Raw genomic sequence first — 19,558 nt, forward strand, 5'->3', positions numbered from 1 at the left:
AATCGGCCTAAAACTTGTTCCGAAACAACAAATCATATCGCATATCTAGATGATATAATCTTCTTAGGACAAAGTGAGTCTGTACCATTTAGATTCACTTAGCTTGGACATTGCACTTTTGTGAATGTTGTTGTGTTTACGAAGAACAGGTTCCAAGCACAAGAAATAGTCCTTTCTAGTTTCTAATATCTTTAGTTTTTTTTTTTTGTTTTTTTTTACTCGGGATTCATAGCCACCCCTCTTGTCAACAACCCTCCACGGCACCAAGCCTCCAATAATATTTTATTTTCTTTATAAATATCATAAACCAATAGTATGGTTTATGGTAATTTAACCATCCAATATACTATAGTTTAAAATATAATTATTATTGAGTGGTTGGAATGTTGAGTCTTTCTTCCTAAAAGTCGGAAGGATGATATTATAAGTTTAGACAAACATAAGTACTGGTTTCTCTTTAGATGTCAAAGTCCATCAAACTTTGATTCCTCTTGGCTAATATATACATGCGTAGATTTGTAATGTCAGTCGATATGGCTGGTCTAGTTAGTAAACAGTACATGGCTAGTCTTGTAGTAATCTTACTCTTGATCTCCTCATCATCTCTCTTTGCAACTTCACACAGCTGCGACCCTGAAGAAGAAGAAGCAGCCTCCTCCAGCTACGTTTGCCACTCAAACCTCCAAAAGTGCCACACTTTCGCCATCCTCCGAGCCCATTCTCCCTTCAATTCCCCATCCAATCTAAGTTACCATCTGGGACTCGACTCCTCTGTAGACGCTGACGAGTTTGTTCCACAAGGTCAGTTACTGTTGATCTCAATCGACTGCAGATGTAATGGAAGTATCTACGAAGCCCGTCTCACCAAAACTTGCGTTAAAGGAGACACCTTTCGCTCTGTCTCTCAGTCTCTGCAAGGCTTGACCACGTGCCTGTGAGCCAACACACTTTTTTTCCAACTTGTCTGATTTCTGAATCATTTTGTTTATCGACCAGCTGATGATGAGTGCTATTTTTTGCAGATCTATCAGAGAGAAGAATCCAGATATTTCCGAGGACAAGCTCGGCGACAACGTTAAGCTGAGTTTGGCGATCAGGTGCTCTTGTCCAGAACCAGAAGAAGGCGTTTCAAACGCTAGCTTTCTCATCACGTATCCCGTGAGCGTCCGCGACAGCGTTTCCAGCCTGGCGGTTAAGTTCAACACAACAGAGGATGCTATTGTCTCTGCAAACAACAAATCTGGTGTGGTTCCACTCAAGCCTGCTCTGATCCCTCTTGATCACAGACCGGTTCTCGATCAGCTGGCCAAACCGGAAAAGCCAGGATCACGGAACGTAACCGCCGAGATTCTCCGTAAAAAAAAACCAACCAAGAAGAAACGGTCAAAGATGAAGCTCATGATCGCTGTGAGCAGTGCGATTGCTGGAGTTTGCGGTCTTATCACTATCCTAGTGTTTGGTTACTTACACTGGAAGAAAGAGACGCGGATGCAAACGCAAACGCAGAACTGGATCAGCAACAAAGACCCTGAGACGCGGCAGCTGAGTCTGAGCATCCGAACCACCAGTGACAAGAAAATCTCGTTTGAAGGGTCGCAGGACGGTTCCATACTGGACTCTCACAACACTGTTGGCACCACTACGCCGCGGAAACCCGTTCTGGAGATTTACGCGTTTGAAGAGCTAGAGAAAGCCACTGAGAATTTCAGCTCAAGCAATCACATCAAAGGTTCGGTTTATTTCGCTTCGCTCAAAGGCAAAGACTTGGCCATAAAGCAAGTGAGTGCAGATGCAATGAAAAGATTCGATTTCGGGCTTCTCAACGATCAGTCACACTACTATAACCACAATCTGGTTAGGGTTCTTGGGACATGTTTCAGAGAAATCGATCAGGCTTCTTATCTGGTTTTCGAGTATGCAAAGAATGGGTCCCTGTGGGATTGGATTCAGAACAAACTGGCGATCAAGAATCAGTTCATCGAGTCTTGTTACTGTTTCTTGGCGTGGAAACAGAGGATCAAGATCTGTCATGATGTCGCCATCGCGTTAAAGTATATGCATCGGATCAACTACGTCCACGGCAACATCAAGAGCACAAACATATTCTTGAACGAAGATCTCAGAGGTAAAGTCGGAAAATTCGGGATGTCAAAGTGCGTAAACGACGAACTAGCGACTGAGGAGAACCTTCTAGAAGGTTCGATGTCCTCAGCTACTGACGTATTCGCTTACGGGATTATGGTAATGGAGGTTTTGTCCGGACAAACACAAGAGATGTTGCTTGGATTGCAAGAGGAAGAGACAACATCCCTTGGGACACAAGAAACGTGTGTATCCGAATGGGAGAGATTGAGAAGGGCTCTCGGGGACAAGGAAAAGCTGAGGGAAGTGATGGACAGCACATTGGGAGATAGTTATTCGGTTGATAGCGCATTTGAAATGGCAAGTATTGCAAGAGATTGTACTGCAGTAGAACCGGAGTCAAGGCCGATTGCGGCTGAGATTGCAGAGAGGGTTTCAAGACTGGTGGATGACGATGATGAAGAAGAAGAAGAAGATGAAGCAGTAATAGAGAGGGAGAGTACATTAATTTCAGAGAGTTCATACAAGCCTTTGGTAAAGAAGACTAGTATAGTATAGTAGACTAATATAATTAAGATGAGATATATATATATATATATATATATATATATATGTATGTGTAATAGTAGTATATGTCATTGCATCATCATGACCCTAAACTCGTCAAAGTTAATAATCCCATCCTTATTAATATCGAATTGAGAAATCATAAGCTCGCAATCCTTGAGAGTTTTGGAGTCACCCAACAAACTAAGCATCCTCTTCAAGCTTTTTGGTGTGATGCCATCAGTCGTCTCTTCATACAGCTTGAAAGCTTCCTTGAGGTCCTTCTCCTTGTCTTCGTCGTCTCCTTCCTCGACCAAGCTGACGAATTCCTCGAGGTGCAAGGATTTGTCATCGGTCGTCGTCGCTTCCGCAGGATTTGGAACGGCGGTGTCGTCTTCAGGCAGAAGTGGACGTTTGCCAGACTTGATAGCTTCGACGCATCTTTGGATGGTAGAAACGGAAACCTTGCCTTGTTGGCTATTGTCAAAGCGACTAAAGACACGTTGATACTCTTGATGTTTGGTAACGTTGTCACTCTTCATAGAGGATGAAGAAGGACTTTTTGAGAGAGGAGAAAAAGATTATGGTTTAGAGAATCTTCTCTTTGGAACTTTTTTATGGCAGTAGATAGATAGATAGATAGAGAGATAGATAAATATATATATATATAGAAGAAGATTCATGAGAGGAGCTGGACTAGAGACGTTGACCATAGTAGTATTTTTTTACACATGCGAACGGACTTGTTAATATCTTTACGGCGCGCTTAATTCAAAGAAGAATACACAAAGTTTCCGCGGCTTTCAATTCTCTCTGTATATAACGTTGACAAGTTTCTTCTTACATCTTCTGTTTTTGTTTTCTTTATACACATATATAATAACAAGTTCTTCTTGTTTCTTGGTGATGATGAGGAAGATTCCGTTTACTTTGACTAGTCTTCTTCTTCTACTCAAAAGAAATTTCATGTGAATACTATTAAATCTCACTTTATATATATTTTTTCATGTGTTTTTTTGTTTGTGTGGTTAACATCGGTTGACCAAAAAAAAGAAAGCATTGGTTGACAATATCGGGCGTTGATTTAAGTTGGGCCTGGTATGGGCTAATTGTGATCCATTCAATTGCGACGCGTGGGGGGAATACTAGATCTCTAGTGGCAGTTGCGTGGTTTCGAGAGTAGAAAAGGGAGTAGGTGGGCAATTCCCATACAATAAAGTGACAGCTGTCCCCCCCTTAAACCTCGGCCATTCAAAGAGAAGAAACCCCTTCTTCCTTCTTTACTCTGTGGCCGGCCATTCTTCTCTCTCTCCGAATCCGCCGCCACGCCTTCTTCACCACCATGGCATGGCTGAGCCGCGTGAGAGGATTTTGTCCGGTATCAAAGCTCCTCGCGGCAACTCCCCGATCTTTCGGATCAGTCGCCGCCTTGGCGTTTGACTACGACTCCGATGACGAGTACTTCCCGGAGCCGAGGCTTGGTTTGGATGGATCGGGTCCGGATAGAGGAGTGCAGTGGGTTCTCATGGGTGCCCCCGGAGCTTTGAGGCACGTCTTCGCCCAGAGGCTCTCCAAGCTTCTCGACGTTCCTCACATTTCCATGGGATCGCTTCTTCGTCAAGAACTTAACCCTAGATCTTCTCTCTACCTGGAGGTATTGCCTCTCTCTTTTTTACCTTTAAAAAGAAAAAATTCCAATCTTTTTTACTTTTCTCTCTTTAAAGTCATAACCTTTTTCTTCGTAAGATGTTTAATTGTCTACTCTGTAACTGTAACCGTTGGAGCTTTAAATGATCCCACAGTTACTTTGATTCATACTGGATTTACAACTTTTTCTCTTATGGCAATGTCTTGTTCCTTTAAACACATCATTTATGTTGTTAACAATATCCACAATGAAGTTATAGAAACTACTGTATTAAATAGCGGTTTAGGGTTTGGTTTGCAATTGCAATTTTCTTATTCTCCCTCCCTCCCTTGTTCTAGTTAAACTAATCAAACTCTTGAGTCTTGACTATATATAGATTGCAAGTGCTGTTAATGAACGAAGGCTTGTTCCAAAGAATGTTGTCTTTGCGTTGCTATCAAAGAGGCTCGAAGAAGGATACCTCAATGGGGAAACAGGTTTCATTCTTGATGGCTTTCCCCGCACTCATATTCAGGCCGTGAGTTTCTTTTACACTTTTGACACTGTTTTTTAATCCCACAAAGCTCTTGCCTACTGTTTTGCAGAGATCCTCGATTATATTATTCTACTTTGGCCTGAAAAATGTCCAAAACAGCATTGTTTGTTTAGTGATTCTTCTTGCTGTTCTGAATAACAACATTTTGTTTTTGTGATTCCTCAAGCTGTTCTGAATGTTTGCAGGAAACTCTTGATCAAATCGCTCAGATTGACCTCGTTGTAAATCTGAAATCCTCTGAGGAGCCTCTGGTAAACCGAAATGTTCTAAATGAAACAGCTCTGCCTCGACAAGAGTTCCTCGCCTCTATGTTACACTCACCTGTTGCAAACAAAGCTCGGAGGGATAGTCTCCGTGTCTATGCACATGAGGTACTTTACTGGTTTATGATCAATCTCGTTGTTATATCTAGTTTACAAGGTGTTTTCAACTGAATATCTTGCGGTGATTGTATCAGGTGAAGCCCCTCGAAGACTACTATAGGAAGCAGAGAAAACTTTTAGACTTTCATGTTGACGGTGCCACATCAGCAGAAACCTGGCAGGGCTTGTTGGCAGCTTTGCATCTGAAGCAGTTGAATTTGGCGTCTTCACATAAACTGACTCTGTGATGATTGAACAGCAGTCATATCGCTAAGGCTAGGATTAAATCCTCTGAGCCTTGCTTTACAAAATTTTGATCTTTCTCTTTCATTTTATGGGTCTTAACACAAAGCACCCTTTTTTCTTTGTCTAAAAAATCTGTAATTCAAAGTTTTGCGAGAGATCCAATGTGAGGAGGATAATACACTAAAGCTTGTAATGAGTCTATACAGAGCCAAAATTTTCCTTATGATAAGTAAGTCTATATTTGCAACAATCTCGTGTGCGTCTCGTACTGGTACTACTGTTGAATAAAGTTTGTGCTACATTCTATACATCAACTCACCAACACTACTTATATCATCGCATTACCAACAAGATTTTTGACACATCAGACATTTACAACCAAGTCACAAGTGGAAACACAGACAAAACACAACAATATCTGATTATTCGCCGTTCATCCAACACTCCTTCAGTAGTTGATACCTAACTGTCTCATCTGCACCACCATTATTGACCTTCTTACAACCCGCTTGTTGAAGAACAACAACAGCCAACGGTGAACTCAGCTCATCGAGCTCATCATCGCTTGTGTACGCTTTTCTTGTAACCGAAGACCTGATTCTGCATAACTGCGGCGCTTGAGGCTGTCCAAAGTCCCCAATGATGGTGGAGATTGAAGCCCCTGAAGGTGGAGAGTACACTGGAGGAGGTGCAGTGCATGGATAGCTTGTGATCATACCCTTCTCAGCTTTTTCCTACAAAGGGTCATCACGTTTCTGTTAGCAAAATTAGTTTCTTCTCCTAAGATCCATCATTTAGAAAATGGTCTCACCTCGGATTCAAGAGCTTCAAGCACAGCATCAGGAACTGGGTCAGGACAAAACTCATCTGGGACAAAATTGTTCAACACTCTCTTGATCAACGGTGCACCTAACATCGGGCAAACCTTCACAATAACAAGAGATATATTTGATCAAGTAAAGGAATAAAGTTTACTGGATACAAAGTGGTGAGTTCTATGTTGTATTTGCACCTCTTTTCTCACAGAACTGTTGAGGAGCATATCTTTTGGAAGCATCATTAGATCACTTAACGCCTTAAGAAGATGGAATGTCTTGAACGATCTATCAACGTAGCTATTCTCATCACTACTGTCTTCATCTTCGTCATCGATGCCGAACAGATCAGTGAGCCACCTAGACCAGTTTCCTATCTGCTTAAAATTAGAAATGCATGAGGTTTACGGAGACTAAAGTATCTTTTACCAAGAATTTGAGTTTTAGTAAACTGACCGAGTTTTTCAGCTGGGCACCAGAACCAAAACTTGATGTTGTAGAAGGAATCGGCAAGACCCTCGAGTCTGCAATGGGATCAGATACAGGGTCTGTTGGAAAATTTTCATCAGAATCACGAAGGATAGCATTGAACATGGCAACATCTAACCGAGCCACACATTGTTCCATTATCTGCGTTACAAAACGTGGACATTCGTTTGCGAGTCAAGAAGAGTAAGGTATTAAAGTGAAAAATTCAAAAGGAGAAATGATTACCAGACGAGCAGGCACGGGCAAACAACCACATTCATGCCCACTAGCTCGCAGAGGGCACAAACGTTCGTGCGCATCCCTGAAAGCCTTTTTCCAAAGCTCTAATGAGAAGTCACCTTGTTCTTGGTTCATAGAACTCGGCGTCCTACCAAAATTTTTCTTTGATGCAGAGCCATTTGCTTTATCAAACTCTCTAGTCGATGCTGCCGAAGACTGCATACGTGGTGTCAAAGTCTGCAACCAAAGGAAAAGAACATGTGTATCAATAGTTGGTTAAGAGAATGAAATTGAAGCAGAGAGAACAGAGCAACATTACCTGCCACCAAATTGATTCTACAACGCGTGAGAAGATCCAAGCTTCAACCTTCTCAAGCGCTGCTATGAAAGTTACAGGGTCATCCCAGGTACCAAAACTCTCAATGTCCTTTTTGCTCAAAGAGGAATCTTTCCACTTCAAGGACGATTGTTTATCAGTTTCTCTTTCCACCTTCTGTTTCCTTGGTCCAGGGCCAGCAGAAACTGGCAGCTCCTCTTCTGCTGTAGTATCACTTATGATCGTCCTCAGAACGATAGTGTTTGACAGCCAAAATGTCAACCTGCAACCCACGGACAACATAAATTTTTTTTGAAACTCTGAAAAAGACTACTCAGAATAGTAATTATGCAAAGTAGAATATCACCATACCTGGGGACATCGTTTCCACACGCTTTGGCAACAAGAACTAACCCGGAGACAGCACTTTTAGCTGCATTGGCTCTTCTTGAGAGATGGTTTTCTCTACAAGCATGAAGATACAACCTCAAAAGACGTCTGGCAGGCGCATGGACTTTACTTGATGAACTTCCATGCTCTGCAACCACGGAGTAGAGAGCTGCTTCGATTGCTGCAGCCTCACGTAACTCACCCTCAAGTTTATTTACTTTACTTTCCAAGTTCCTGACTTTGCTCTCCAAAGTTGTGTCGCGGGTGGACTTTGGATACACCTTAGCTTCTTTCCGTTCACTGGATAGACTCAACCGGCTATTGCTCCGGGAAATATCAAGGGATGATCGAACAGACTTCACCTTTCTTGATTTCTCAACTATAGTCTGCGATTCCTGATCACTACTGATCATATCTTGACTATTCTCAGAAGCTCTGGGCGAAGCAGTTTCTGCTTGATCATCGGCTTGGAAAGGCATAGACTTGGTCTCTCCGTTATTAAGTGGAATGCTGTTTACCAGCTTAGAGCTCTCGTTAGTATCGGTTACAAACACATTGGCACAGTCCTCCAGCCCAGACACAGAAGTATTGGGTGCAGCAGAATCAGGAATGTCCTCTGGGAGATGAAGAAACACAGAAGATAGATCTACTGAAGAGGAACGTGACGGAATCTGGTCGGCTACTCGTCTGCTCTCTGATGCTGATTGTGATCTCTCGTGGCCATTTCCTTTGGAACTCTTGTTTACTCTCTCATGTTCTTCCTGCGAATAAGAAGAAGACATCAAATCATTTTAGAAACATTTCAGATTCTCATCATAACTTGTCAAAAGAATATATCTGACATGTTGTTACCTCTTCGGTTCGCACAGAGAAACCACCATTAGACCCTAAAGTAGAAGAGGAAACAGTCAAGGAGGAGTGGGAGGAAACGTCATCATCTGTGATGGATGCAATCTCAGCTTCCTTATAGTACTCCTCATTCATCAAGGCAGAAACAGATCCACCACCAGTCTTGGATTCATCTTTCAAGGAGTTGATAGATGAAGAACTGGCCCGGCGTCTATCAACCGGTTGGATAGTGAGGTAGAGAACGGGCTGAGTGGTATTACGGTAGCTTCTCTTACTGTTCATGGGAGCAGAGACGGTCAAGCTTTCTTTGACAATACCGTAATCAGCCAAATCAATGGTGGCAGTAGCCAAAAGCTGATGAGTTTTCTCTCTGCGAGGCTCGTATAAGTTGAGCTCTAAGACGTTCTTGAAGAAGAGATCAGCACCCTTGTTACGAGAGGAAGCATCTTTCAACAAGGTGAGGGGAAGCTTAAAGGATTCGTTGAATTCGATTTTGCCTTCGCCAATGACAGATCCAAGAGAAGGAGCAACAGCAGTAGTGGTGCCAGAGTTGCGGTCACCATTCTCCCATTGGATAACAACAGAGCGCAGTGATCTAAGGGACTGAGAAGGAGGCCAAGGCTTGATGTCATGAATGTGGATCAGGTAATCAACTTGTACGGTTGAGCCTCTTCTGCTCTTGGAGCTTAAACCCAAAACCATTTTTGCCTTATATATATATAAGAAAAAAACTAAACTAAAAATAGGAAGTCCTGAATCAGAGTACCTGCATAAACATCATCCCAACGCAAATCAAACATTGAACAACCAAAGTAATCATTTTTCGTTTGGTTGTTGAAAGCAAACTATTCAACTTTTTAATTGGAACGAGCGAAACCCTCCTTCAAATGTTAAGACATGCACGAACATTTATCAGACTCATGAATAAGAAAGGTACAAGTGAGTAACAATTTGTGCTAATCTGGCGGCCTTCCCGTAAACATTAATAGATTGGATTGATCCAAACAAAAAAAATCAACAAGTAGGAAGGAAAAAAGCAAACTTTGAAAAGCTCATTCATATATAGAGAGATTTTGAAGCTAATAAAAAGCATGCTCTCTCTCTCTCTCTCTAAAATCAGATCCAAGCAGGTTTAAAGGAAACCCAATAAATATTAAGAGATAGTTAAAAAGTAATGCCGACACAGCAATGGAGGAGAACACAGAGTAGTCGTCAAAGTCATGTGAGAGAGAAAGAATAATACCCAACAAAGAGCTGCTGCTGAAGAATCTCTGATGAAAATGTGAGAGATGGTCCTTTCGATTCTTCTTCTTCTTCTTCTTCCTTTTTTTATTTACACGATACTGAAATTTCTCCTATCTTTTCCTGATTTCATAGCTTTTTTTCTTATTCTTCTTCTTCTTCTTCTTCTTTCTGCTTTGTGTGTGCGTTTTTGTTTTAATCAGAGAGGATGTGAGCCACTGGACACAGAATGAAGAATCTAATAGAAAAGTGAGAGTTTAGAAATAAAATAATTAAAATTATGATGACGTCAAAAAGGAAAAAAACAAAAAATAAAAGAGAGAGAACAAATTTTATTATGGAAAAAATCTGAAAATGAAAAAAAGAAAGAAAAAAAAGCAGAATTAATGAAAAAAGGAGCTTAGATTTGATTGATCGTGCAAGCAGCTAAACGGCGACGTTACGAAAGATCTCTTCTTCAGCTTCTCTCTCTCTCGGTCCTGCAGTGACTTAAAAACCATTTAATAAAATTAATTAAGAGAGCGAGAGCACCGACGCGCTTTACTCGCGCATGATCAAATCAATAGCATCCCTTCCACTTGATTTTGCCTTCAACTCCGACACGACTGCGAGTGGGCAACAAAAATTAGATAAACATTACATTACGTCTTTAATTGTTTTCTTATTAGGATATTTTTATGTTTTTTTTTTGTTAGTTGTTGATATCTGTTGTATATATATGTACATGTTTTTTTTAGTAGTATTATCTTTTTGCCGACAAAACATACAGCTTATACTATTTACCTACATTTTATTTATACTGATCTAATGCATTCTTTAATTATAAGATTTTTGTGGTTGGTGGTGATGGACCGAGTTTAGAGTTCACTTTGTATGAATTTTAAAATAACTTTGAAAGCACTATGTATGTATTTGGCATGTTATTATTATAAGCTTATTACATTATATTCTTATTATATATGGAAACTATTTCTCTTCTTTATTTATTATAATAACTTATGCAACTACCAAAAAAAAAAAGATAAAGAAATGGGTTGCAACAAATTTACCTAAACATCATCTTTCCTTATGATGTAATTTTATTGGTAACAAAATTGACTTGTCTCCTACCTCCCTTGCCTTGGTTTTCAAGTTTTGGAAACTTCTCTTCAAACCCAACTGTATGATCAAGTCTTTCTTTTTGTCAATTCCCCATTTTCACTCTGATATAACAAACATCAATTAACAAAAGCCTACTTTAAATGGACATTTTCTAAAAGGCCTTTCATGTGCCCTTTGAAGGGCCTTCCGGCACTCTTTTTTTTTTTTTTTTTTGTCTCCCAGGCACCAACCATCAATTTGCAATTCAAAATGAAATAACAACAACAACATTCAAAACAAAATCATCGTAAAACAAGCATTTGTTCAAGGCTTAAACTTGTTCAGCTAGTGATGGATAGAAATGAAATGATGATTCAGGCTTGGGTGATCTCTTTCTCTTTGGACTTGCACATGTCCTCTGCTGACTTTACAAACTTCTTCGTCAGCTCCTCCACCTGTCATGTCAACAACACAAAGAGAAAGATTGTATCAATAATAATTGGGAGGGATCTCCCATTTGAAGAAACATCTCAGACAAGAAGGATACTCACTTCCTTCTCCAGTCTTTTCACTTCATCCTTTGGTAGACTCGACCCTGCTTTCTTTATCGTCTCTAGTGCCTGACCCAAAATTTTAAAAAGAAATTATCTCTCTGATCATTAGATATTCTGACGCATCGGAGGCAGTAGTCAGTAGACAACTAACAGTCTTTCAAAAAACTACCTTTTGCCTGGCTCTTCTAATGCTTTGTTTGACAACTTCACTGGACTTTGTGACAATTTTGCACATTGCCTGGAAGTTCATTAATAATAATAATAAGGTCAAGAGGCTGAAACCTCAGAGGCTAAACAATCATGGCATTGGGATGGTTTACCTGAATATGCTCCTTGGTCAATCTGGTCAAAGATATGAAGAAGGGGAGATCAGACAAAAGAGTGAAAAGAATGACAGAGGAGGAGGAGTAGTAGTTAACTTACGCAGGGATAGATGCGACGAGACGTTGGCCATCGAGTTTGGGGTTTAATCCTAATGGAGATGAGACAATAGCTTTCTCGAGTTCTTTCACAGTCTGCAGAAAAACAAAAAAAAAGTGAGGGGGAAAAGATGTAATCCGAAAAGACTACTAACTTACTTAGTCCAAAGGAAGTATTAAAAAGGACAAAGTGGGGGGGAAATACATCGGGATCATAAGGATTGATAGACAAAGTCTTAGGATCGAGGACAGAGACCAAAGCCAAGTGATTGAGAGGCATCTTGACACCTCCCGTTTCAACAACAATATGATCAAGCATTCCTGCCCACCCCACCCATATGTAACAATGATAAGAAGCAGAAGGAGAGCTATACTAGTATATGATTAAGATAAAAGAGGAAAGAGGAAAGAAAGGGAACCAGGAGCAGCTCTGCCGGTACGGAGTTTAGTTAAATCACGAGACAAGGCATCGATGGCGGCCTCCATTTGAGAAGAGGCAGCTGCTTTCACGCTAGGCCCGATATCTGGAGAAGCGTCGACCATCCCCGTTGCTCCTGATGAATCGTCCTCTGAAGCAGAAGAACAACAAGAAGTACTAATAGAGTTAGTACAACAAACAAGAAGAAGAAGAAGCTTGAACACACAAAAAAAGAAAAAAAAAACTCATTCTTAGGGGTTATAAAGTAAAGTAAATTAGCTTTTTTACTTGATTTTTTGCCTTTAGCGAAGCCTCGACGAGAATCTCTGAGGAAATCGGGCATAATGGACAAATCGAATTGAGAATCTCGGCTGCCTATCATCCTCGTCATCAGATTTGGTGAAGAAGAAGAGATGGAGAAGAAATCGCGAGATTGAACAACGGAGGAGCTTCTTCTTCTGAGAAACCCGATCGCATTTCGACTCGACGACAGAGCTCGTCTCACTACGAACATAGACATCCCCCTCCCTCCCTTAAAATTCTTCTTCTTCTTCGACTGAGAGGGTTTTTGATTTGGCTCCTAAAAAGTCTAAAACCCTCGACAGACTCTAATAAAAACTTTTGTTTAGAAAAAAAAAAAAAAAGGGGAAATACCAAAAGTAGCCTTGAGAGATGCGCCTCCTCCTCCCCTACCTAAAACCCTTTTGATTTTCGAGCTCACTGCTCCGCTCTTCTTAGATCTTTCCATTCTCACCACCGCCGTCCCTTCCGGCACTCACGATGGCGACTCAGGCTGCTGCTGCCTCTTTCAATGGCAACTTAAAGGTTATTCTGATTTCTTCAAAAATTCCAGGCTTTGTTCCTTAGATTATCACTTACTCTGTCAAAATAGTGTGATCGATTCGCACATTTTATGTCTTCTTCTTCTTCTTCTTCTTCTTCTACATGTTAATCATCCATCATTTCGAGTTCCTCAACTGTGATCGCTTCCCATTTCACCTTTTTCTCGCTTCTAGTGATACCTAATTCTGAGTGTGCTGTGGTAATCTTAGATGCTACAAACGACAACTTAACTCCCCACGACAAATCGCTTCTTTTGTGCAGAAAGCTATGGCAGGTATCAAGCGTATCAATCTCGACGGTCTTCGTTGGCGAGTTTTTGATGCCAGAGGCCAGGTTGGTTCTCCTCTCTCTCTTCTTTTTCAACTTGATCTTCGTTTGGTCTGTTCCTTAACGTCCACACTAGTTAACGTATTTTAACATTTCCACTAAGCTGCCTGCCCTTAACCTTGAACTTAATAACACACATCATTTCGGCTGTGTCTTTGTATTTTCATTTCATTTCTACTAGGTTCTTGGTAGACTAGCTTCCCAGATTTCAACCGTGCTTCAAGCCAAAGATAAGCCTACTTACTGTCCTAACCGCGACGATGGTGACATCTGTATTGTTCTCAATGCTAAGGAAATCGCCTTCACTGGAAGAAAGCTCACCGACAAATTCTACCGTTGGCATACAGGGCAAGTTGCTTACCTTTTTCCTATTTTATTGCTTGTGTAAATCTTCAGCTACAAGAAGGGGTTTTTTGTTCATCTCTTTTCTAGCCAGTATCTCCCATTTGCTTCTACTTACTTTATTGATCTATTCACCTCTTTTTACAACAGGTACATTGGACACCTCAAGGAACGAAGTCTGAAAGAACAGATGGAGAAAGATCCCACAGAGGTCATACGCAAGGCTGTCCGGCGCATGCTTCCAAGTAACAATCTGCGTGATGTAAGTACACTCTTGATCCCCTCTCTTTTAGATTTACTCTTGGCTACATAGATTACCCCAAACCTTGCTTTTACTTGTACTTGTTGGAATCCCCTCATGGGTTGGTTGACGTATAAGATTCTTGGTACCTTTTCTCTCCTCAACCATCGGTCTTATTATTGATGATATATATACCCTTGTTTTGCAAATGATTTAGGTTTGCAATCACTTGTTATTTGTTGCCTATCTTTGCTGGGAAAACTGACTTATTTGTATTGATACATTCTCACTTCTCAGCTCCTAGATGAATTGCTCTCATAGTTTAGGATTTGTTTCTAAAACACAAGAATGTGCTTAGTTTTCTTCTTTCTTTGTGTGGGTATAGGACAGGGATCTGAAGCTAAGGATATTTGAAGGTGGTGAGCATCCATTTGGGGACAAGCCACTTGAGCCATTTGTGATGCCACCTCGTAGAGTTAGAGAGATGCCACCACGCGCAAGGCGAGCGATGATCCGTGCACAGAAGAAGGCAGAGCAGGCAGAAAATGATGGGACAGAGGTTAAGAAAGGAAAGAAGAGGACCCCCGCTCCTCAAGCAACTGCGTAGAAGGATTACTTCAGAGGAACCTAGTTATGTGACTCGTCTTATTTATCTGTAAGCAACGTTCATAATGCAGGCGTGGATAATAACCTTTTAAGGCTTTCCTGTTTATTGAGTACCAGACACTGTATCACACATGAAGCCAAAACCATCTACCTTGAACATGGGATCTGTTTCTGGTTACCTTTCTGTTATCTTCGTTGCAGAACAGAGCAATCTCACGCCAGAATTATTACATAAGGGTCGCTTGCTTTTCTCTTATTGTTGGTAATTGAATCTTTGAAAAGTACGTAAATGCATCAAGCATGCGAAATTTGTGAACACGACAGAAGATTTTCATAGTAGTGGCAACAATAGTAGCATCCTCGTTTCCTCTTTTCTTCAACAACAAAACAATACAACTACCCCTACGACCAAACCACACACAAAAAAAGAATACAAAAGATTGTCGCACCTTCATCTTGAAACAATAATCTCTCTCAGTTAACCTTTGTATATTTTCTATCTTTACACAAGATGTGCCATTCTTGGAGCACTGCAGCCTGAAGTGCCATGTGCTCTGTTTCTTCTGCTGTCAGCTTAGACAGTGTTCCTTTTTCCTTCTCTTTTTTCTTCTTCTCTTCTTTGTCCTTTCCCTCCTCTTTCTCCTTTTTCTCTTGTTCTTCTTCATCGTCGTCTTCTTCTTCTTCTTCTTCGTTCTCTGATTCCTCCTCTGTCTTCGGAGTCTTCTTCGGCTGAGCTGCCTTCAACAAAGCTATCCTCTCCATGGAGATCTTCAGCTTCTCGGCCGCGGTTGCCTTCACTTCGTCCTCCGGCATGTACTCAACGCCCCCGTCTGTTAGATCATCACACCATCCCTGAAGATCCGACTCTATTTGCTTTGTGATTGATGCTTCTGAGGCTCTTACCACGAACTTGCACATCATGGTGGTTGTCTCGTCACCCAGATCCATGTTCCTGCTCACTTCACTTGCCCCAAAGATCATCATGCCCACAAAACCTCCATGCCACGTTTTTGCAGCGTAACAAAGCTGTAGTGACATCACGTTAGGGTTTATTAGACCATCAATCCAGTTAAGGAACATGAAGGATAATAAGACCATGCTGGAACTAATGAATCACCTGAAAGCCAGCAACTGTGCGTATGATGTGGGAACACACTCTGTGGAATGGCTTGGATGATAACGATTTGAGTCCGCTTAAAAATGGTGAAGCACCATACTGTTGTGCGGCTGTTGCCATGAAGCCGCTTCCTTCATACATATATGTGCCAGTGTACTCTGCAACAGCTGGCAAGCTAGGCCACAAACGAAAGAACTCGACCGGTGAGATTTTGTGCGGGAGAAGAAGCTCAGTCAGTGGAATCTTGTAAGGCTGACATCTTAAGATCACAGGCTCTCCGAGTTCTGCTTTTGAACCTCTCTTCTGCTTTATGATCTGTGGATCCTCCTCTAGGTAGTCACCGTCATATTCTCCTCTAGCACCACGGAATGGATAGTAGAGGACTTGAACCCAGAAACCACATCTTTCAAATTGGGACACACCAACGGTGACACTGCATTGTACAGGATCCTACAAGGGTAAAGCACAGAGTGGTTGATAAGACAGCTAAACCCGATTGATCTGTAAGAACAGAAATTGTTTTACAACTGGCAAAACTTTAGATATTAGAGAACTGTAACGAGATGGGAATATATAAGCAATGAAGACTAAAATCCAACCTGTGAGACAAGATTACGCAGCTGCCGCACTGCTTGAGGAGAACCATCCATGAAGTATAGGGCACCAGACAATCCAACCCGTATATCCACACGATTCAGTTCAAGTTCTGTCAAATTAATTATCTGAAAGGTAACATATAACATAAGAATATGTTGAAACGCTAAACTCTACTAACTAAACTATAATCAAGTAAACGCAGGATGACACACTAGAATATATACCAACCTTCAAGTGCAAAGTGACCCTTCCATCATTTGTATCTGCTAAATGGTAAGCTTCTATATAGCAAGGATCACTACTTCCAGTCAAAGGATATGCTGTGGGAGGAACCTTAATAGAAGTCGAGTCGACCCCTTTCGTAAGGAAGAGAGTTAATTCGGTGGGCTTTGGCCTCCAAAGCTCTAGAATGGCCTTGTGAATTAGACCTTCTAATTTTCTATCTTGAGCAGCTGATGGTTCGTAAAACTGAACAGTAAGCTTATGGTGGCTAAACGGGTAATCTCCTCTTGTCTCACTAACTCCAGCCCACCTGGAAATAATAGGTTGTGTGAGTTCTAATCCAGAAATGCAGTAAAACTCAAGCAACAAAAGGATTACAAGCAAATGAGAAAGCTCACTTTCTTTCAGGAAGATTTGAAACATATTTGATCCTCTGCAATATTAAACGGGTTTGATGTTTGCTAACTGTATCTGCAGCAGCATGGTTCCTATACTCCTCAAGCTCTTTGGTTATTAATTGGCCAGCTCTTGCATGACGTGATCCCATCCTCTGGGCGCATAATAAGACTGCCTGAACATCTTGTAGCCTATTCGATGTAGTTGCAGCGGCGTCCAAGTTAAAGAGAACCTTATGTATATTTGCTATGATAATATTTAATGGATCATCAGGGTCATCAGCCAGAAGTGGATCCAGGCCTTCTAGATCAATATGTTCTGCGATGGTCCATATAAGACGCCCAAGAATTCTAGGAGTATTTACCTGCCACGTTAGATCAAAACTTATTATACATGGGGAAAAGAGGAAATTGACAAAGTTTCAGTCCACAGGAAATCGTTTCTCTACAGTTTAGTATTAATTAAGAAAGTCATAGCTAAACCTCCTCAATGATTGAAATATATAACAGAAGAACGTTACCAAAAGTGACATCTAACTTTCAGCTGAGGCTTAATTACCTCTTGGAGATCCTTAACAAGATCACGCTGCAAGTTCTGCAATCGCGTCTCATTTAATATTTGATCCTGCGATGCACCATCTTTGACCCTCTTTACTCCTCCACGGGTATCATAGATATGGCAGAGCCTGACAAGCAACTTCAAATAGCAATCTATAGCGTACGTTCTGCCATCACAATCCCATTTGACACAAGGCCTGCAAACTTCCACAACTTCAAGGGCAGGTTCTGTCCAGTTCAGAGCACCATAACCAGTGCCATATGCTAGTGCACCAATCACTCTGCTCTCCATACCCGAGTTTTTTTGTTCAGGCAAAGGTAGAGATAACTGGAAGCAACTTTCCACAAGCATTGCCACCAGCTCTTCCCGAAATAGGCTTTTACTGGTCACACTGTTGAGATCATCTTTAATCCTAGCATCTTCAAAGAGAGAAATAATATCTGTCCCAGGCAGAGGCTTCTGACCTCTTCTGGCACTTTCTCTTGCAAAAAGGTGAACACATAGAGCTGTACGGCAGATACAGGCTAATGCATGCATCCTGTCAGATTCTGCTCTCAGGTTCCTCACCATAAGCAGTAGTCTTCTAAACAAAGAGACCTTCGAAACAAGTTCCAAAAAGAATAATTCAGAAATCATAGGCCACAGCTTCAAAACAATTATACAAAACAACAACCAATCGAGAACTTAAATACGTATTGAAAGAAGTAGAAAAATCATATACCTGCATATGCAGATCAAGCAAGTGGAGGTTCGTGACAACCGCCCTGACTATACTCTCTCTAGCAGAAGAAAACTCTTGGCGGTCCCAGAGTGTTAAAATTGCAATAATGGACTGTGAAGCCCACTCAGGCTTGCCTCCGGCAACATCTGCCAGGTAAAGCATGTTAATCCCGACTTCAAAAATCAAAGCTGGATCCAAAGAGGAAGCCAAGAATGGCGCCAAATGGGTAACCAAATCTGAAACGCCAACGAGCTTCTCGGCGTTGGAGTCCACAACGGTGGCATTAGCAGAAGCAGCAGCAGAGGAAGCCTTGGAAAGCTGTCTAATGACTTCGACACTACCGGAAGCAACAGCCTTGACAGCAAAGACAAGAGGGAAAACAGTGGCTCTGAAGGTTTCAACAGGAAGGACTAAAGACCTAGCCATCAAAGCGCTCCTCTTTTTCCATACAATGTCAACCATAGAAGAGACCCACTTGGACCTGATGGCGAGTGAATTCTCGCTGTCAACGAGCTTGTCGCCAGCAAGACGGCTCATCCGCTTGGAGTCGAACTCCTGGAAGAGTCTACCAACGGATTCAAAGGCAACCTTGGAGACAGCGTCGGATTTGTCGAGCATGTTCTGGCCGATCCGAGCCCACCAGGTGGAGACCTTGTCGAGAAGACCCACATTGTTCTCGCACAATGTAACGAGATCATCACGGGCGAGGATGCAGCCAAGAGTCTCGGTGATGGAGAAACGAAGGTTGTCAGATGGGGAATCGAAGCAGGAAGCAATCTCACTGCTGCAATCAGAGATGAGTTTAGGAAGCGAGAAGGAAGGGAGAGCAGCAAGGATGGAGACGGCAGCGGCGGTGACGTCGGGGTCGGGGAAATGAAGATCCGTTTTGACACCTGAACAGACGGTGTCCCAAAGATCCGGAGTCAGGCGGGTGGATCGGATGAGATCGAAAGCGAGCTTCTTACAAACAGCGGAGGCCGGAGAGGCAACAATCTCCTCCACAGCAGACTTAGCGATCACGGAGATATCACGTCCGGCGGCGGATTGCTGGAGCGCCTGAAGAAGCGCCGATGACTGGCGAAGCGCGTCATTAGAGCGGAGGTCCGCCTGGATCTGGGCGAAAAGAATGTCCATAACCGGATTCAATCAAGTTCAAATTCGGATCCAAGGCGACCAACCTGAGCTAGCTATCTATCTTTGCTGTCTATTCTGTCTACGGATGCGACATGGAAACTGTGGAAGAAGGATGTGTAAATCATCCATCCATCGTCGGACTCGACTGAAGAAGAAGAAACAGAAACGGAATAAAAAAAACAGCGTGGCGTTCCTGCGATCTGAGCTATCACAGCGTGCCGTGTCGAGATGTACTTACTTAGAC

The 19,558-nt window shown here is 41.9% G+C and overlaps 7 protein-coding genes across 8 annotated transcripts; 3 read left to right on the top strand and 4 right to left on the bottom strand.

Annotated features, from left to right (window-relative positions):
• Positions 1-359: 359 nt before the first annotated feature.
• Positions 360-3,265, top strand: LOC104773505 (protein LYK2-like). 2 transcript variants are annotated; one of them, XM_087488777.1, is made up of 3 exons: positions 360-934; positions 1,023-2,525; positions 2,570-2,756. In XM_087488777.1, the coding sequence occupies exons 1-3, from the start codon at positions 507-509 to the stop codon at positions 2,628-2,630; spliced, it is 1,992 nt and encodes a 663-aa protein (XP_087344903.1). In that variant the 5' UTR covers positions 360-506; the 3' UTR covers positions 2,631-2,756. The 2 variants fall into 2 exon arrangements, with proteins under 2 accessions (XP_087344903.1, XP_010496436.1); XM_010498134.3 differs by having other exon boundaries at positions 1,023-3,265.
• On the bottom strand, positions 2,561-3,170 carry LOC104773504 (putative calcium-binding protein CML40). Its single transcript, XM_010498133.3, has one exon. The coding sequence runs from the start codon at positions 3,168-3,170 to the stop codon at positions 2,718-2,720; it is 453 nt and encodes a 150-aa protein (XP_010496435.1). The 3' UTR covers positions 2,561-2,717.
• A 538-nt stretch (positions 3,266-3,803) lies between the features above and the next one.
• Positions 3,804-5,669, top strand: LOC104773507 (putative adenylate kinase 7, mitochondrial). The gene is made up of 4 exons (XM_010498136.3): positions 3,804-4,282; positions 4,653-4,793; positions 4,997-5,182; positions 5,269-5,669. Exons 1-4 carry the CDS (start codon positions 3,971-3,973, stop codon positions 5,419-5,421), a joined length of 792 nt encoding a protein of 263 aa, XP_010496438.1. The 5' UTR covers positions 3,804-3,970; the 3' UTR covers positions 5,422-5,669.
• Positions 5,621-10,941, bottom strand: LOC104767275 (uncharacterized). Its single transcript, XM_087488779.1, has 10 exons — positions 10,789-10,941; positions 9,741-10,344; positions 8,501-9,263; positions 7,631-8,409; positions 7,262-7,541; positions 6,949-7,179; positions 6,691-6,864; positions 6,432-6,611; positions 6,231-6,344; positions 5,621-6,153 (listed from the first exon to the last, which is right to left on the bottom strand). Exons 3-10 carry the CDS (start codon positions 9,197-9,199, stop codon positions 5,842-5,844), a joined length of 2,769 nt encoding a protein of 922 aa, XP_087344905.1. The 5' UTR covers positions 9,200-9,263; positions 9,741-10,344; positions 10,789-10,941; the 3' UTR covers positions 5,621-5,841.
• Positions 10,942-11,074: 133 nt separating this feature from the next.
• On the bottom strand, positions 11,075-12,730 carry LOC104773508 (uncharacterized). The gene is made up of 8 exons (XM_010498137.3): positions 12,499-12,730; positions 12,212-12,361; positions 11,998-12,113; positions 11,797-11,888; positions 11,694-11,715; positions 11,543-11,611; positions 11,371-11,439; positions 11,075-11,274 (listed from the first exon to the last, which is right to left on the bottom strand). Exons 1-8 carry the CDS (start codon positions 12,728-12,730, stop codon positions 11,194-11,196), a joined length of 831 nt encoding a protein of 276 aa, XP_010496439.1. The 3' UTR covers positions 11,075-11,193.
• A 115-nt stretch (positions 12,731-12,845) lies between these two features.
• LOC104773510 (uncharacterized) lies at positions 12,846-14,728 on the top strand. Its single transcript, XM_010498138.3, has 5 exons — positions 12,846-13,035; positions 13,315-13,386; positions 13,562-13,728; positions 13,873-13,984; positions 14,349-14,728. The coding sequence occupies exons 1-5, from the start codon at positions 12,991-12,993 to the stop codon at positions 14,568-14,570; spliced, it is 618 nt and encodes a 205-aa protein (XP_010496440.1). The 5' UTR covers positions 12,846-12,990; the 3' UTR covers positions 14,571-14,728.
• Positions 14,729-14,877: 149 nt separating this feature from the next.
• On the bottom strand, positions 14,878-19,457 carry LOC147926153 (protein TPLATE-like). Its single transcript, XM_087488778.1, has 7 exons — positions 18,181-19,457; positions 17,460-18,056; positions 16,904-17,265; positions 16,512-16,815; positions 16,286-16,408; positions 15,687-16,136; positions 14,878-15,595 (listed from the first exon to the last, which is right to left on the bottom strand). The coding sequence occupies exons 1-7, from the start codon at positions 19,312-19,314 to the stop codon at positions 15,044-15,046; spliced, it is 3,522 nt and encodes a 1,173-aa protein (XP_087344904.1). The 5' UTR covers positions 19,315-19,457; the 3' UTR covers positions 14,878-15,043.
• Between the last annotated feature and the right edge of the window lie 101 nt (positions 19,458-19,558).

The sequence above is a fragment of the Camelina sativa genome, chromosome 15, assembly GCF_030686135.1.
Source record: "Camelina sativa cultivar CO46 ecotype springtype chromosome 15, ASM3068613v1".
In the NCBI taxonomy this organism is placed as follows: domain Eukaryota; kingdom Viridiplantae; phylum Streptophyta; class Magnoliopsida; order Brassicales; family Brassicaceae; genus Camelina; species Camelina sativa.

Excerpts from the sequence above, each read along its gene's own strand:
- LOC104773505 (XM_010498134.3), top strand. The coding sequence starts at position 507 with ATGCGTAGATTTGTAATGTCAGTCGATATGGCTGGTCTAGTTAGTAAA. Across the intron at positions 935-1,022 it reads CAAGGCTTGACCACGTGCCT|ATCTATCAGAGAGAAGAATC; the intron begins GTGAGCCAACAC and ends TATTTTTTGCAG.
- LOC104773504 (XM_010498133.3), bottom strand. The coding sequence starts at position 3,170 with ATGAAGAGTGACAACGTTACCAAACATCAAGAGTATCAACGTGTCTTT.
- LOC104773507 (XM_010498136.3), top strand. The coding sequence starts at position 3,971 with ATGGCATGGCTGAGCCGCGTGAGAGGATTTTGTCCGGTATCAAAGCTC. Across the intron at positions 4,283-4,652 it reads GATCTTCTCTCTACCTGGAG|ATTGCAAGTGCTGTTAATGA; the intron begins GTATTGCCTCTC and ends GACTATATATAG. Across the intron at positions 5,183-5,268 it reads TCCGTGTCTATGCACATGAG|GTGAAGCCCCTCGAAGACTA; the intron begins GTACTTTACTGG and ends TGATTGTATCAG.
- LOC104767275 (XM_087488779.1), bottom strand. The coding sequence starts at position 9,199 with ATGGTTTTGGGTTTAAGCTCCAAGAGCAGAAGAGGCTCAACCGTACAA. Across the intron at positions 8,410-8,500 it reads TCTCTGTGCGAACCGAAGAG|GAAGAACATGAGAGAGTAAA; the intron begins GTAACAACATGT and ends TCTTATTCGCAG. Across the intron at positions 7,542-7,630 it reads TGTGGAAACGATGTCCCCAG|GTTGACATTTTGGCTGTCAA; the intron begins GTATGGTGATAT and ends CGTGGGTTGCAG.
- LOC104773508 (XM_010498137.3), bottom strand. The coding sequence starts at position 12,730 with ATGTCTATGTTCGTAGTGAGACGAGCTCTGTCGTCGAGTCGAAATGCG. Across the intron at positions 12,362-12,498 it reads CGCTAAAGGCAAAAAATCAA|AGGACGATTCATCAGGAGCA; the intron begins GTAAAAAAGCTA and ends CTTCTGCTTCAG. Across the intron at positions 11,889-11,997 it reads TCAATCCTTATGATCCCGAT|ACTGTGAAAGAACTCGAGAA; the intron begins GTATTTCCCCCC and ends GTTTTTCTGCAG.
- LOC104773510 (XM_010498138.3), top strand. The coding sequence starts at position 12,991 with ATGGCGACTCAGGCTGCTGCTGCCTCTTTCAATGGCAACTTAAAG. Across the intron at positions 13,387-13,561 it reads TTTTTGATGCCAGAGGCCAG|GTTCTTGGTAGACTAGCTTC; the intron begins GTTGGTTCTCCT and ends CATTTCTACTAG. Across the intron at positions 13,729-13,872 it reads TTCTACCGTTGGCATACAGG|GTACATTGGACACCTCAAGG; the intron begins GCAAGTTGCTTA and ends TTTTTACAACAG.
- LOC147926153 (XM_087488778.1), bottom strand. The coding sequence starts at position 19,314 with ATGGACATTCTTTTCGCCCAGATCCAGGCGGACCTCCGCTCTAATGAC. Across the intron at positions 16,816-16,903 it reads TCAAATCTTCCTGAAAGAAA|GTGGGCTGGAGTTAGTGAGA; the intron begins GTGAGCTTTCTC and ends TATTATTTCCAG. Across the intron at positions 16,137-16,285 it reads TGCGTAATCTTGTCTCACAG|GATCCTGTACAATGCAGTGT; the intron begins GTTGGATTTTAG and ends TTACCCTTGTAG.